A 14,233-nucleotide genomic window follows, 5' to 3' on the forward strand; every position below is an offset into this window, starting at 1 on the left:
GACAAATAGATCTCATTGTTATGGAAGTTGTTGGTAATTCATTTTTTTCTTATTAGTAATTCATGGTATTTTATGTTATGGTTAATGATTTACTAGTAATTCACTAACCATTAATGAATTAGTGGTTAATGTATCAAATTCTAATCTGCTAAGTACGTGTTTTTTTTACATAGGTATTGCATATGCAATAAAGATCTAAGTGACTGCCTTTATAACCAAAATGAAAGCAGTCTGTAATTGTTTAAATGATTTTCCTCAGAATTTTAAGAAAAGAAATGTGAGAGCCTGCGCCGGCCAACTGGCACATATCTTCACTTAAATCTTCAACAAGTCACTGGACTGGAGCTGTGAGAGGTTCCCTCCTGCTTCTAATGCTTCACCATCATCCCAGTACCCAAGAAACTACACTTTGGACTACACTTCATCCTGCAACACCTTGACCACCCAGGGATGTACGCCAGGATCCTGTTTGTGAACTTAAGCTCGGCCTTCAGCACTATCAACCCAGACATCCTCCACCAGAAGCTCATCCAGCTCAAAGTCCTGGCTTCCACCTGTCAGTGGATCACTAGCTTCCTGAAGGACCAGCAGCAGCAGGTGAGGCTGGGGAGCATCTTCTCCTGCACAAGAACCATCAGCACAGGCGCCCCCCAGGGGTGTGTTCTCTCCCCACTCCTCTTCTCTCTCTACACAAATGACCGCACCTCTGCAGACCTGTCTGTGAAACTCCTGAAGTTTGCAGATGACACCACGGTTATTGAACTGATCCAGGACAATGATGAGTCAAAAAACAGACAGGAGGTGGATCGGCTGGTACACTACTGTGGTCAGAACCACCTGGAACTTAATCCACTCAAGACTGTGTAGATAAGGGTGGACTATTGGAGAACATCACCCCACATACAGTACAGACCAAAAGTTTGGACACACCTCATTCAAAGAGTTTTCTTTATTTTCATGACTATGAATATTGTAGCTTCACACTGAAGGCATCAAAACTATGAATTAACACATGTTGAATTATATACTGAACAAAAAGTGTGAAACAACTGAAAATATGTCTTATATGCTAGGTTCTTCAAAGTAGCCACCTTTTGCTTTGATTACTGCTCCACACACTCTTGGCATTCTGTTGTTGAGCTTCAAGAGGTAGTCACCTGAAATGGTTTTCACTTCACAGGTGTGCCATGTCAGGTTTAATAAGTGGGATTTCAAGCCTTATAAATGGGTTTGGGACCATCTGTTGTGTTGTGCAGGAGGTGGATACAGTACACAGCTGATAGTCCTACTGAATAGACTATTAGAATTTTTATTATGGCAAGAAAAATCAGAATCAGAATCAGCTTTATTGCCAAGTTTGTACATACAAACATACAAACAAGGAATTTGGTACACTTTGCTCTTTGGTTTTGTTTTTGTATTACAGAATATACATACTACCTATTGTACAATGTACAATATACACATATATAAATAAAAAGGTGCATTTGCAACATCTGTATGCTGTTGTTTTGTACTTTATTGAATGTTCAACAGAGAAACAGCCTGGGGGAAGAAACTGTCTCTGTGGCGGCTGGTTTTAGTGAACAGTACTCTGTAGCGGAATCACCATTTCTTGAAACCTGAGATGGTCTTCACACATAGATAATGTTCAGAAGAAGGCCCAGCAGAGACTGTACTTCCTGAGGCAACTAGAAGCAAAACCTTCCACTGGAGCTGCTGGTCATCTTCTACACTGCCATCATCCAGTCTGTCCTGTCTTCGTCCATCTCAGAGTGGTTTGGCTCATCCACAAAACAGGACAGGTCCAGACTGCAACGATCAATCAGGTCTGCAGAGAGAATCATCAGGGCGGACCTTCCCTCTATCCAGGACGTATACAAGTCTAGAGTCAGGAATATGGCAGCTAAAATCTCTGCAGACCCCACACACCTTGCACACAAACTGTTTAGGCTTTTACCTTCAGGTGGCGCTACAGAGAGCTGTTTGTGAAAACCAGCCAACACAACGACAGATTCTTCCCCCAGGCTGTTTCTCTGATGGTGTCAGGGTTTGGACATTTTGGATTTTGTTTTTGGTTTTGTTTACTGTTAGCTAGAGGTTTCTTGTTAATGGTTTTGTATTCATGGTTAATTGTTTTCTGTTTCTCCTACAGTTCTGGTTTTCTTCTGCCTCCCAGTGTGTTCTCCTCTCGTCATTAGTTTTCCTCTTTTAGTTGATTATTGCTCGGTTTTAGTTCCCTTTATTCTCCAGTCCTTAGTTTTGTTCCTCCAGTTCATCTTTATTCTCCAGTCCCTCCTTTTAGAGGTTAGCTTAAGTTATTGTTTACTTTTATTCTAGTCCTCCTTTTCCTCCGCTTCATTCTCAGTTTGTTCTATCGGTGTTGGTTTAGGTTTGTTTACTTTTATAGTCAGGGTTTCTTTATGGTTTCTATTATGCTAAGTTCTTAGGTTGTTTTGTTACCCCCCAGTTTCTCAGTTTACTTTAGTTCATGGTTATTCTAGTTTCTTATGCTTTATTTGATTATATATCTTGTCTATAGGTTTGCTTGGTCTGTGTGTCTCTTTATTTGTTAGTTAGTTCTTTCGGCATGTGTTAGTCTTGTTATTAGGTTCACCTGCTCCCTCTGCCTCCCTGCCTCCTTGTCTCACCTGTTCTCAGTTCCTTTGATTACCTGCCTTTGTTCTCCCTCAGTACATCAGTTGGTTTTGTTTCATTGTTCTTTGCTGGTTCCTTCATTCACACTTCGTTCACTACCCTTGTCCATGCCTTGACTTCCGCATGTTCCTGCAGTGTCTCTGTAAGTTGTGGATCGCTACTCTGGTCAGTACCTGCAGTGTTTTTTGTTACGCTTTGAACCCTTTTTGAATAAAGCTGAAGACTGCTCAGAATGCTGCTGCCTAGCTCTTGTCTGCGCTTCAGTCCACCCCAAAACCACACCGTGACAGATGGACACTTGACAGTCAGAGATCCAGAACCACACCATGCATACATGGACTGATCTCACATTATATTTTATTGTAAATGTACATAAACAAAAAATTCTTTCAGCTATAAAAATTTCACAGCTATTATACACACAAAATAAATCTTCACTGAGAGCAAAGTGTAACAGAGTCAAATTCCTTGTTTAACAGTACTAACTTAGCAATAACGCTGATTCTGATTCTGATTCTGAACGAAGGGGTCCAGCTCACAACCGGGGTTGTGGTATAGTCTGATTAATACCGTAAAGTCAAAATTACAATATACTTCAGTTACATTTCTATTTCCTGGGTTCTAATAAGTGTGGCATCAGTGGTTGAATGAAAAAAAAACTAACAAAAAAACAGATTTATTCCCTAAGTCAAATATTTTTTAATTCTAATGCTAGAATAGTAAAATTTTATTTCTTTAAGGTAATCTTTATTAGTGTTACTATTACTTTATTTACACACACTAAGATTAGAATGCTTATTCACAATTTGGGAAAACCCAGAAAATGATGCCATGGCTTTGTAAGCTTCTGTTAATTTACAACATTTGAGTTTAAGGGCCTTGGGAACAATGTTTACAGGTTTTTGCAGGTTTAAACATCAGGGGAATATCCAGCCACCATATTGTTCAAGATGGAGACGAGTTCTGTGTCCAAGTTTGAATATGTTAAGGAAGGGGGAAGCTTGCAAGCCTGAGAAGAAAATTTCCAATGGGTAAAAAATATAACCTGGATGTTTTAAATGACTATATAAATAACAAGTTTAAGAATATATGTATTTAAATCTGTTTAAACCACATTTGTTAGAATATGCATATTTACATCTGTAAACATACAGACAAACAGACAAATGAGGCAGGGCTATTACATTGATTCATGTAGTTTCATACAGCTTGATGTGTTTTATGTAACATACATCAAATTATGTGCACTGACATGACAGATACAGCTACAAATGCCTTTATTCGACAGCAGTTACAGTTGTATATCTTGCTTTAAGGACATTTCCTCTTATGCAGGCCTGTCTGTCAGCAGGTAACGATCGAGAATGGATTTCTTGAAGTGCAGTGGACACACAAGCCTCGGGCCAAGGGACAATTGATTAGATTGTATTTGTAATCAACCCTATTCTTGCTAGGTGTTCAAGATTTTCTTCTTTTCTAAGAACCAGGTTCTTAGAAAAATAGTCTTGATATGTTGATTTGAAATAGACTTGAAACTCTCCTCTATGGGCAGCTTGTTAGGAGAATGATGAATCTCTCTCATTGCTGACTGCCAGTGTATTGACAGTGTTGCAGTTAATGCACGACTGGTATAATGCACACTTTGGCTGTAAATCAAAGGTGGATGCTCAATGTGTTTATGTCCTGATCGCATTTGATATGTTAAAATTAAAATAAGCTGTAAAATGGTTGACTTTTTTGGTTTGTTTGTTTGTTTTTTGTTCACATTAATTTATTAAAGACTGGTTACAGTGGTAATGGTGGCTAATGTTCTTAAAAAAGAAATTGCCATTCCCTGTTTCTGTTGTTTTTGAAGTCTAGGGTTCCTCCAAATCAGATGCCTGAACTAACTCAGCTGTTTTCTTTCTAAGGCAGTGTAAATATTTCACTTAACCGTAGTGGCATGAATGCAAAGACCTGTGAATATACGGAACATTCTTGCCCATTATTAGTTTTGGAAGTTTAGTATAGCAGCAACAGAAATCATACTCAGACAGCTAGGCCTTAACGAGGTGACTCCTATTTAATCACAACCTTTAACAGTTACCAGGCACAACCATAGGAGGGCGCTGCATGAACACTGTATTGACTTACTCGCTACCATTAGATGATTTAAATTAATAAACCAGTATGCCCTTGTAGGCCTTTTGTGCTATAGTGCTGTAAATAGGAAGGTCTAAAATTATCATGAATGATTGCCAGTATGGGTGTTGCTATATTTGTTGTGCATATTATGGACATTTGGCTTTGACTTGGCTTTATGGAAATGTCCTTAACAGACCCACTGACCTCTTGATGGGGATCAACGTATGTTGCTGATGTGACTTTTTACGCTTTCTGGAGTCCATGTCAGTAATGTCATTTAAACCAATGCATTGATCTGTAGGTTTGACTTTACTGTCTTGAGTGATTGTTCCATCCATCAGTAAAAAATGTTTTGCTCCATGGATGTCACTCACGTGTTAATCTATGTGCATGCTCATATTGGCTGCTATGATGTATAACACGAACTCCCATTTTGTGCACAGACCTCTTAACAGCTTGTTAATCTTCATGATCAGGACGTTCTTGCTTTAGATGGACCATTGTGGATGGGTCGCATACATTGACAGTTGACGTATTTATGCTGCTAGAGCAGTGGTTCTTAACCTTTTTTGAGGTTCTGAACCCACCAGTTTCATACGTGCATTCACTGAACCCTTCTTTAGTGATAAATAAAATATGATTTTTTTTCAAATTTAAGACATAGGTATATGTTTTACTGGTGCACAAAATGAACCGTGCATTAACATCACCGTGTTCAAAGAACAAAACCAACACAATCCATGAACTCACAACAAATTACGGTATTACCTTATTCTGGCCCCCAAAAAATATGTTGGCCCAATAAAAGAATTTCAGCCCAAAAAAATATTTTTTTACTATTTTACTAATTAAAAATAAATTTGGATTTTTTTTAAAGAATTTAACATTTTTTAATAACTTGCTTTTTTTATTTTAAAGTTAATTTGTTTTTTGTTGTTTTGAATCCACAAAATACTTTTTTGGGGCCAGAATAAAGCATTGCACAAATTGCATACCTGCAAATCAGTGTGACTTCTGCTGTTGTTTTGGGAGACAAGTTTAGATATGCGTTTAGATATGCAAGTGCTCCTCTCATGTCATCTTCACAGCAAAGTCTGTTCCTTTTCTTCGTTTTTATGTCCAGCATCCTCAAAAAGGATTGCTCACAAAGATATGTTGTACCAAATGGTATAAAAAAATTCCAGGGCTTTCTTAGCAATAACTGGGTATTTTTCCATTTGTCGACACCAAAACGTTGAGAGTGTTGTTGTTCTGAAGAGCTGTAGTTGAACCTGGCTCTGCTGAATTTCAATGATTTCGTCGAGGTATTCATCATTGACATCCGCTGTCTCAACAGTAAACGTAAATGGCTGTCTCACCCATGCTGGATATGATTCTCCATGATATTGTCTCCAACACCCTGCATCTGCTGCTTGAGATGATTAAGAGCTGTGAATATATCAGCCCTGTATGCTAAAATTACAATGAATTCAGGATTTTTGAAGCAATCTGCATGACAATGTTGCTGCTCTTGCAAAAACAAGGCTAATTCAACACGCATGGCAGAAACAGCACCTGTCCCCGGGATAGCCACTGAGCATTAGAATGGTACAGGAGTACTTCGAATTCAGAGCCCATTTCTTTACACAGCTCACTGAAGATGTGGTGCCTCTGAGCACTATTTCGCACATAGTTCACACATTCCACCACAGTTTTTAATACTTCTGCCATTTTTGGAGGCAAGGTTTTAGTTGCCAACGCATGCCTGTGCAGAATACAATGCGTAACAATGATGTGTGGTGCATCGGCTTTTACTAACGCACCAAAACCAGACTTTCTTCCCAGCATGACTGGAGCTCCGTCCGTACAAACTGCAGAAACCATATCCCATGAAAGATTGTTGTCTCTGAAGAAGTCATTGTTATGGAAATTTTTTGTGCCTTGCTTGATTTGCTCCTTGATACTGAAAAGTGGGGCGTGCAATATTATTCGGTCCCTTTACTTTCAGTGCAGCAAACTCACTCCAGAAGTTCAGTGAGGATCTCTGAATGATCCAATGTTGTCCCAAATGACTGATGATGACAAATAGAATCCACCTGTGTGTAATCAAGTCTCCGTATTGTTATGGAAATTTTTACTGCCTTGCTTGATTTGCTCCTTGATACTCTACCGGAACTGACAAAAGTATTAGAACCCCTCAGTGTTGTTCCATTCTTCTCTTATTTAGTCTTAGAGTAATGGTTTCTCAGCCTTCTGCTTGCAGCTGTGTGAGATAATATGTAAGCCACACTGTTAAGATTATGTCTAGGACAACAGGTTTCACCTCGTCTCTCTGGGTCTCATGAGAGTCACCTTGAAAACTGTTGTAGCTTATAGAACTTTTGCTTTGTCTGGTCAGAACAATTTGGCAGCACTACTGAGCGCATCTCCAATGCTGTAAAAAATCCTTCTCTCTTGCAAGATTATAATAAAGCTGATTCTGAATGACAATCATCGGTTTCTGTCTTGATAAAAACAAATTTTTGAACATCATCCACAAGCTTCTTTACATCGGCTGCCTTAGTTGTTGTTGTAAGAGGCTTACAAAATAAAAAATCTTCTTTTATCACGTCTTCTTTCACATAGCGCACAAAAACAGCAAGATTAGAAACGTCTGTGGTCTCGTCAAGTTGAAGGCTGAATTTTGCCGGACTTGAAATTAGATCTGCAACTATTTGAGCCAAGATGTCTTTACTCATGTTTTCTGTTCTGACGCTGATGGTGTCATTTGAAAGAGGAATTTGGGATAATTTACCTTCGGCCGCTGTTCCAAATATCAGATTCGCCATCGCTGGTTTTATGAGTGTTTCACGGATGGTGTGTGGCTTACCCTGCTTTGCAATCAAGTAAGCAACTTTGTACGATGCTGTGAGGATCGGTTTGTTAATGGGTACAAATCCAAGAGCAGGCAAAGTGGCCCTTTCATCGAATCTGGCTTGTTTCACCTTGTATTCCCCATCTCCATGCAACTTCAAGAAGTTTTGCCGGTGCGAGACTAGAGTTGCTCAACTTGGCATTGCATATCATGCAGATTGGACGCTGACTCCCATCCCATCCCGTTCCGTGATACACGTGAATACATGTTGTACATATTCGTCCGACCACTTTCTTTTTTTGCTCGACATATTTAGTATGGATTAAAATATTAAGAAAGAAACCACACGACGTACAACTACGACAGCTGTTGACTACTGCGTGCACTAAATTCCCCGCAGCACTGATTGGCCAAGCAATGTAAGGTGATCCTCTGCAGCAAGTGATGGCCAAGCGAGGCGTGTCATCATTGACTTTACACAAGTGTGTCTTTACCTCATTGGCAGAGGCTCCGCCGAACCTCTGAGACTGACTCACCGAACCCCTAGGGTTCGATCGAACCCAGGTTAAGAACCACTGTGCTAGAGGTTCACTAAGAACAGTTCTTTAAGCAATAAATATTCCAGTCTGAAGCAGCACAGCTCTACACAGTTTTTTTTTGTCTTCCAGTGTAATTGTCAATAATTCACTGTGGTAAGCTCTTAGATCAATAGCCAAAAGAGCATCGGTGACATGTGACACCTATTTGTCCAGTCTGGCTCTTAGTGCTGTTTCGTCTCAGCTTTATGGATCTATTATAACATTACTACCACCAAGTCTACACAGCATGGATTAGCTGTCAAATCTCTGCTTATGTTTGTCAATCTTTAGCACCTCAGATATATTATTGGGTGCATTAGGAAGTGAAGAGAACTTTTCTTATTATTTACAAGCTGTCTAGCAGTAAGCATTGAAGAGACAATTTCAAAGCACTTTTAGTGTTTACTTTGTAGTCATTCTTTAGGATCATTCCTGCTGTGCATTTGACAGACATTTCAACAAGAGACTTCTATAAATACGAAAGAAACGGTTTTAAAATGTCCAATTTTTTCAGATTTTTTTCTTTTGGATTTAATTCTGGCCACTTTCATCTGAAAAGGCTTTTCCTTAGGTACAACCATGCAGAGACGAAGTAATGCTGCTCTCTGCGGGCTTTAAACATAACTGTACTATAGTAGTACTATAGTAGTGTACTATAAATCCAACACTCCCATGGAATCATGAGTCCAAAAAACATGTCATGTCTAAAAGTAAGGTTAAGGCCAGCAGATTGTAAACATCAAGAAATGGTGCTGTATAAGCACATCAGTGCTATAAACTGAATCTTTTTTAATGACTTCATATGTATTTATTAAAGGCTTTAAACAACAAACACTCCTAGTCCATATTGTAACTGGTTCTCAGAAATCATTAGCATGCTGTTTACTGCCAAACATTTACATTAACTCATACAACTCCTCTAAGAAGTGAGAGAACTTCATCCAAGGTGGCGTCTTTAAGGAAACTGTGGTACCCTAATGCCCCAATGCGAATGAAGTCGGGACATTGTTGTTCCACCTATATGCAGTTGAACACACCATAAAGACAAGATATTTGATGTTGGAGCTGATAATCTTTATTCTTTTGTGCAAATATTCACTCATTTTGAATTTGATTCTTGCTGGTGTAAAATGTTGTCTACCATCAGAGGGTGGTGTGCTACGAAATTGTGAGAAATCCACTCACTTATGTGTCAAACCTGTGGTAATGTTTTGATTTCCTAGATATATGTTTAGAATGACCAAGTCACAGTCCAGATCTAAATCCAACTGAGAATATGTGTAAATACATTTATGTTGAGCGACACCTGACTGAGATTGAGCTAATTTATGGAATAATGGTCAAAAATTTCAGTCTCTGGATGTGCAAAGCTTGCAGAGACATACCACAGAAGATTTAAAGATGTTACTGCAATAACAAAAGTACTACAAAGTACTGACTAAGGTAGGCTGAATACAATTGCACACCACACTATTCAGATCTTTATTTGTAAAGCTTGTGGTTGTTTGTGGCACTAAATATTGAGGAACAAACTGAGGAAAAAACTCTTTCAAAATGTTTTTGTTAATATGCCAGATGCACAATATGCTGCTCACAAAGTTAAACTTTAGAAACCTGGAAAGAAGAATGCAAGTAATTATCTGTTTACTTGGCCTCTGCCTCTTTCTCACTTTAAGAGCGCTTTTTCTTTTTCCCCATCAGGGGTCTAAACATAGATTTACAAGCTTCATTAAAAAACAGAAAAGCACGCATACCAAGCCAAGAGACTTTACTGATCAAATTTATATCCTAAACACACACACAAGCTGACATTACACTGGTAAGTAGTGCTGGAGGTAAGCCCCCAGCACAACTAGAAGCTATGCACCGAATGATTGAAGAATCTAATAATAAAATGTGGAGAAACTTTCAGTCAGGCTTACAAACAGCATTCAATACTAGTGGCTGTGTTGTCTCAGAGGGAGGGATTTCAGCAGAGACCTCTAAGGTATGGAGCACATGGATGTGTTATTGATTCTAGGTAACAAAAATTATGACAATCACTGCTTTTCCTGCTATGAAGCCTGAGAGTCTGGCTTTGTGACTCTGCAGAAAAAGTATTAACACCCTTACAGATTTCTTCAGTTTTTACTTACTTAATTGTTTTAGATTATAAAACAAATTTTAATATTAGACAGTTCAATTTCACTAGGCACACTCAGGGCTGATTATTGCCTAAAATGAAACTACTGGACAGCATAAAACAGGCCAAAAGATCTTAAACAGCAACATATCATGTTCTTAGTAAAGCAAATTCAAGAGCATCTTGAGATGTATTTGCTGATTCCCAGCACAGTGCTTATTTGGAGTTTCATCTATGCTGTCTTCTGTTTACACTTACAAAGAAAGCGGACAAACGTGGATGAGGTCAAGTCAGAAAAAAAGACAGGTGAGGCGAGTCTTACTAATAAATAAAAGCTGATTGAATCTGCAGCTGGCAACACGATAAAAGGCTGCTGCTTGTCACGTCCTATTCTGGACCTCTGCACTCATTTCATTACTCCACAATGTCATACAAGATATTGTGTGCCTTTTTTCAGACCAGGATTACACAGTGTGATCTGAAACATGGCTGAGGATCTGCAAACATATGGGCACCATGCAAAAATACACGACCAACTACAGTGCCTTAAAACATATTCATATCCCTTAAACATTTTCACGTTTTCTCACATTACAACCTCACACTTCATTGTATCTTATGAGGATTTTATGAGACAGAAACAGAAAGTAGAGAGTGATTCTTATGTAAAAGTACAATAATTCATGTTTTTGATTAATTTTCACAAGTAAAAACTTTTTTAATAAGCCCACTTTACTTTGAAAAAAGTTGTGGAGAAATTTCACTTAGGGCTAGGTTATAATAATACCCCTAACAAATGAACTGTCACGTTGTGGTTTTGGATCGGACCAAAGTGCAGACAAGAGCTCGGCAGGATCATCTTTGTAATTCAAAGATTTATTCATAAGGTCAAAAAACTTAGCAAAATCACTGCAGGTTTTCCAAGGCAAGGTGTGGCAAAAATCAAAGCATAATCATGGACGAGAACGAGGAGTGACGAACACAAGGAACCAGCAACGAACAAAGACACAAAACCAACTAATATACTGAGAGATAACAAAGGGCGGTAATCAGAGAAAACAGGGAACAGGTGTGACAAGGAGGCAGGGAAGCAGAAGGAACAGGTGAAACAAATACAAAGGATGAGGATGGGCAAAATAACTAATAAACAATAAACAGAAACACAGACCAAGCAAACCTATAGACAAAGATAAATAATCAAATAGGGAATAAGAAAACTAGAATAATCATGACTAAAGTAAACAGAGAAACTAGAGGGAACATAGGAACAACAATAACAACCTAAGAACAAACAAAGAACCTATAAAAAAAACCTGAATACAAAAGTAAACAAACCTAAGAACACTGACTGAATTAACTGGAAAGGAAACAGAAAATAAACTAGTAAACAAGAAGAGTGCAAAGGAACAAATAAAACACAATTAACCACAAAGATACTAAAGAGAAATAAAACTAGAGAATCCAGGGAAGATCAAGAACTATAATAATTACAATAATAATAATAATAAACCATACCAAGTAATAAGAAAACAACCATAAATTCTTCCATATCACATCAAATCAGCAGCAAGATGTCGGAAGGTTGGTCATAGCTGTGTGTTCTAACAGGACAATGATCCAAAACAAACATCAAAACTGGTTTTCAAATGAACTTCTGCAGCTTCTGAAATGCCTACAACCTCAAACGTGTTGAAAATATAAGGTCTATGAAAAAAAGTCCTCTCTGCTCCATGAAACCATATCTATCATTAAAAGTCTAAAATTAATGTCACATTCATAATAATGCTGCGAGTATCTAAACTTCTGACCATAACTGTAGCTGCAATTTGCGTTGATTCCTCAAACTTAACATCATTGCTGATTTTCTTTTGTACCAACCTTGAACCTAAACAGCAACTTTAGGAAAGCTGCACCAAATTGGAGTCTTCATGTTTTATTCACAGCTCAGATTGCTCATTAGATCTTGGAGTAGACAGCCACAAATCCAGACGCTAACACTTTAATGATAGTTAATTATAACTGTAGGATCTTTATGCTTTTACTCTTCACTGCACTGCTCTGTATTTTTTGCATCACATCCTCTCAAATAATGCATATAGCAATATGTATTGGTTAAGAATCACTGTAGGGTTTGGATCATTGCCCATTTAAACCTCATTGTGACAAAAGTCTGAACAGTCCCTGTGAGAAAAGCCTCTGTTCTTTGGTCTGTAATAGCAAAGCAGCAGCTGAAAGAAGATGTCATGGTGACCGTTTGCTAAGCAGTCACTCCAGGGAAACTTTCCCTTTTTAGGGATATTCTGTGTGTTAAACTGAAAGGAACGGAGTCTTTTTCTCAGGAAGCAATTTCAGCCTGCAGCAAGGTTCCTGCTAAATTGAGCAGCTTTTTCTTTGGCCTCTTTTAGGACAGGTCTTAGAAAACAGAACATTAATTCATTTAACAGTTTTACTTCACTGTTGCATTTTTCTGTTTTGTAGAGTTCCAAGGAGCTAATCTTCTTCAGATTTCATGCCTAGGCAGCAGAGGAAGTGGCTGAAGAAGTCATTGTAACTCCTTGGTCCCCTGACCACCAGTCTCCCCACCAGTCTGCATTCAGTCTGTGTTTATCAACTGTTGTTCTGGCCAAGGGGTAGTGGTAGCTTCCACTGCTTTCATTGCTTCATCACGTTTTAAATCCTTGTGAACTATTGCCACAAATTTGGCTCAAACTGCTTCTGCTCTAAATGTTGCCATGGTAGCGTAACTGTCATATCAATGCTCGTTGATACATTTTCCAGATATGATGGATAGATTTGGAGAAACTTTGCTGACATCTAGTGGTCAGGGTTCTGCCCAATTCTGAGGAATTGAGCAAAATTTGCACCAAGTCCCTAAATTTAGAAGTATGTTCACACCTGCCACGCTTGGTCCGCTTTAAACGGACCAGGAGTTGTTTAACCCCCGTGGTCCAGACCTTTCATTCAGGTGGGAGAATAATCAAGCAAGCCCTGATTCAGACCAAACAACTTGACCGATACCCACTTGTTGAGGTGGTCTTGGTCCGCTTTTAAACGGACTCTGGTGCAGTTCGCTTCTGGTGTGAATATCCGATCTGACCCAACCACAGGCAAGATATACTTTTTTTGAACTTAACAAGCCACTGTAGCAAATGTTGTTAATGAATGCTGTGCTAAAATCATTCATGATGTGCTGTCTTTTGCTTAGCGACGTTGCTACCAGCATGCTGTGAGTAAGGGCGTGCAGAGCACATCGTCTCCCTCAGCTTCCAGGAAGCATTTGCAGACGCTGTTCTACAATTAGACATAGAACGATGCAAAACCTGTGTTGAATGAGCTGCTCTTGACACCCGTAATGATTTTGTTTATTTGTGCAGTAATAATTGCACAAATATGCAAAACAGAAATCCAGCAAGCATTACTTCCTTGATAGTTTTCCTCCATTTCCCGGTCTGTGCTCTGTTCCGCCCTAGTCATTTCTGTGCAATGGGAGCAGCAATCATCGCGTGTGGCTTTGTTAAAAAGTTGTAGTTCACTTGCAAAAAGTACAAGCGAACTGCACCAAATAACAAACACACCCAATTCAATTCAGTTTATTTATATAGCGCCAATTCACAACACATTTTGTCTCAAGGCACGTCACAACAGTCAGGTACATACATTCAAAATAATCCTAACCATTGAACAGTGCAGTCAGAGTTAGTTATTTATTTAAATTGGATAAAAAGTTTTTCTGTCTAAGGAAACCCAGCAGATTGCATCGGGTCAGTGACTTGCAGCATTCCCTCCTCCTGGATGAGCATGTAGACAGTTGACAGTCACTGGCATTGACTTTGCAGCAATCCCTCATACTGAGCATGCATGTAGTGACAATGGAGAGGCAAAACTCCCTTTTAACAGGAAGAAACCCCCAGCAGAACC

General features: G+C 38.9%; 1 protein-coding gene across 1 annotated transcript in view; it reads left to right on the forward strand.

The window, feature by feature from the left end:
* Nucleotides 1-13,616, forward strand: part of LOC124864899 (growth hormone secretagogue receptor type 1-like) — a 36,856-nt gene extending 23,240 nt beyond the window's left edge. Inside the window, exon 6 of the mRNA XM_047359859.1 lies at nt 13,521-13,616. Within this exon, the coding sequence (XP_047215815.1) occupies nt 13,521-13,616 (96 nt within the window). The remainder of the gene's footprint in view (nt 1-13,520) is intronic.
* The last annotated feature ends 617 nt before the right edge of the window (nt 13,617-14,233 follow it).

This window comes from Girardinichthys multiradiatus, chromosome Y, assembly GCF_021462225.1.
Source record: "Girardinichthys multiradiatus isolate DD_20200921_A chromosome Y, DD_fGirMul_XY1, whole genome shotgun sequence".
In the NCBI taxonomy this organism is placed as follows: Eukaryota; Metazoa; Chordata; class Actinopteri; order Cyprinodontiformes; family Goodeidae; genus Girardinichthys; species Girardinichthys multiradiatus.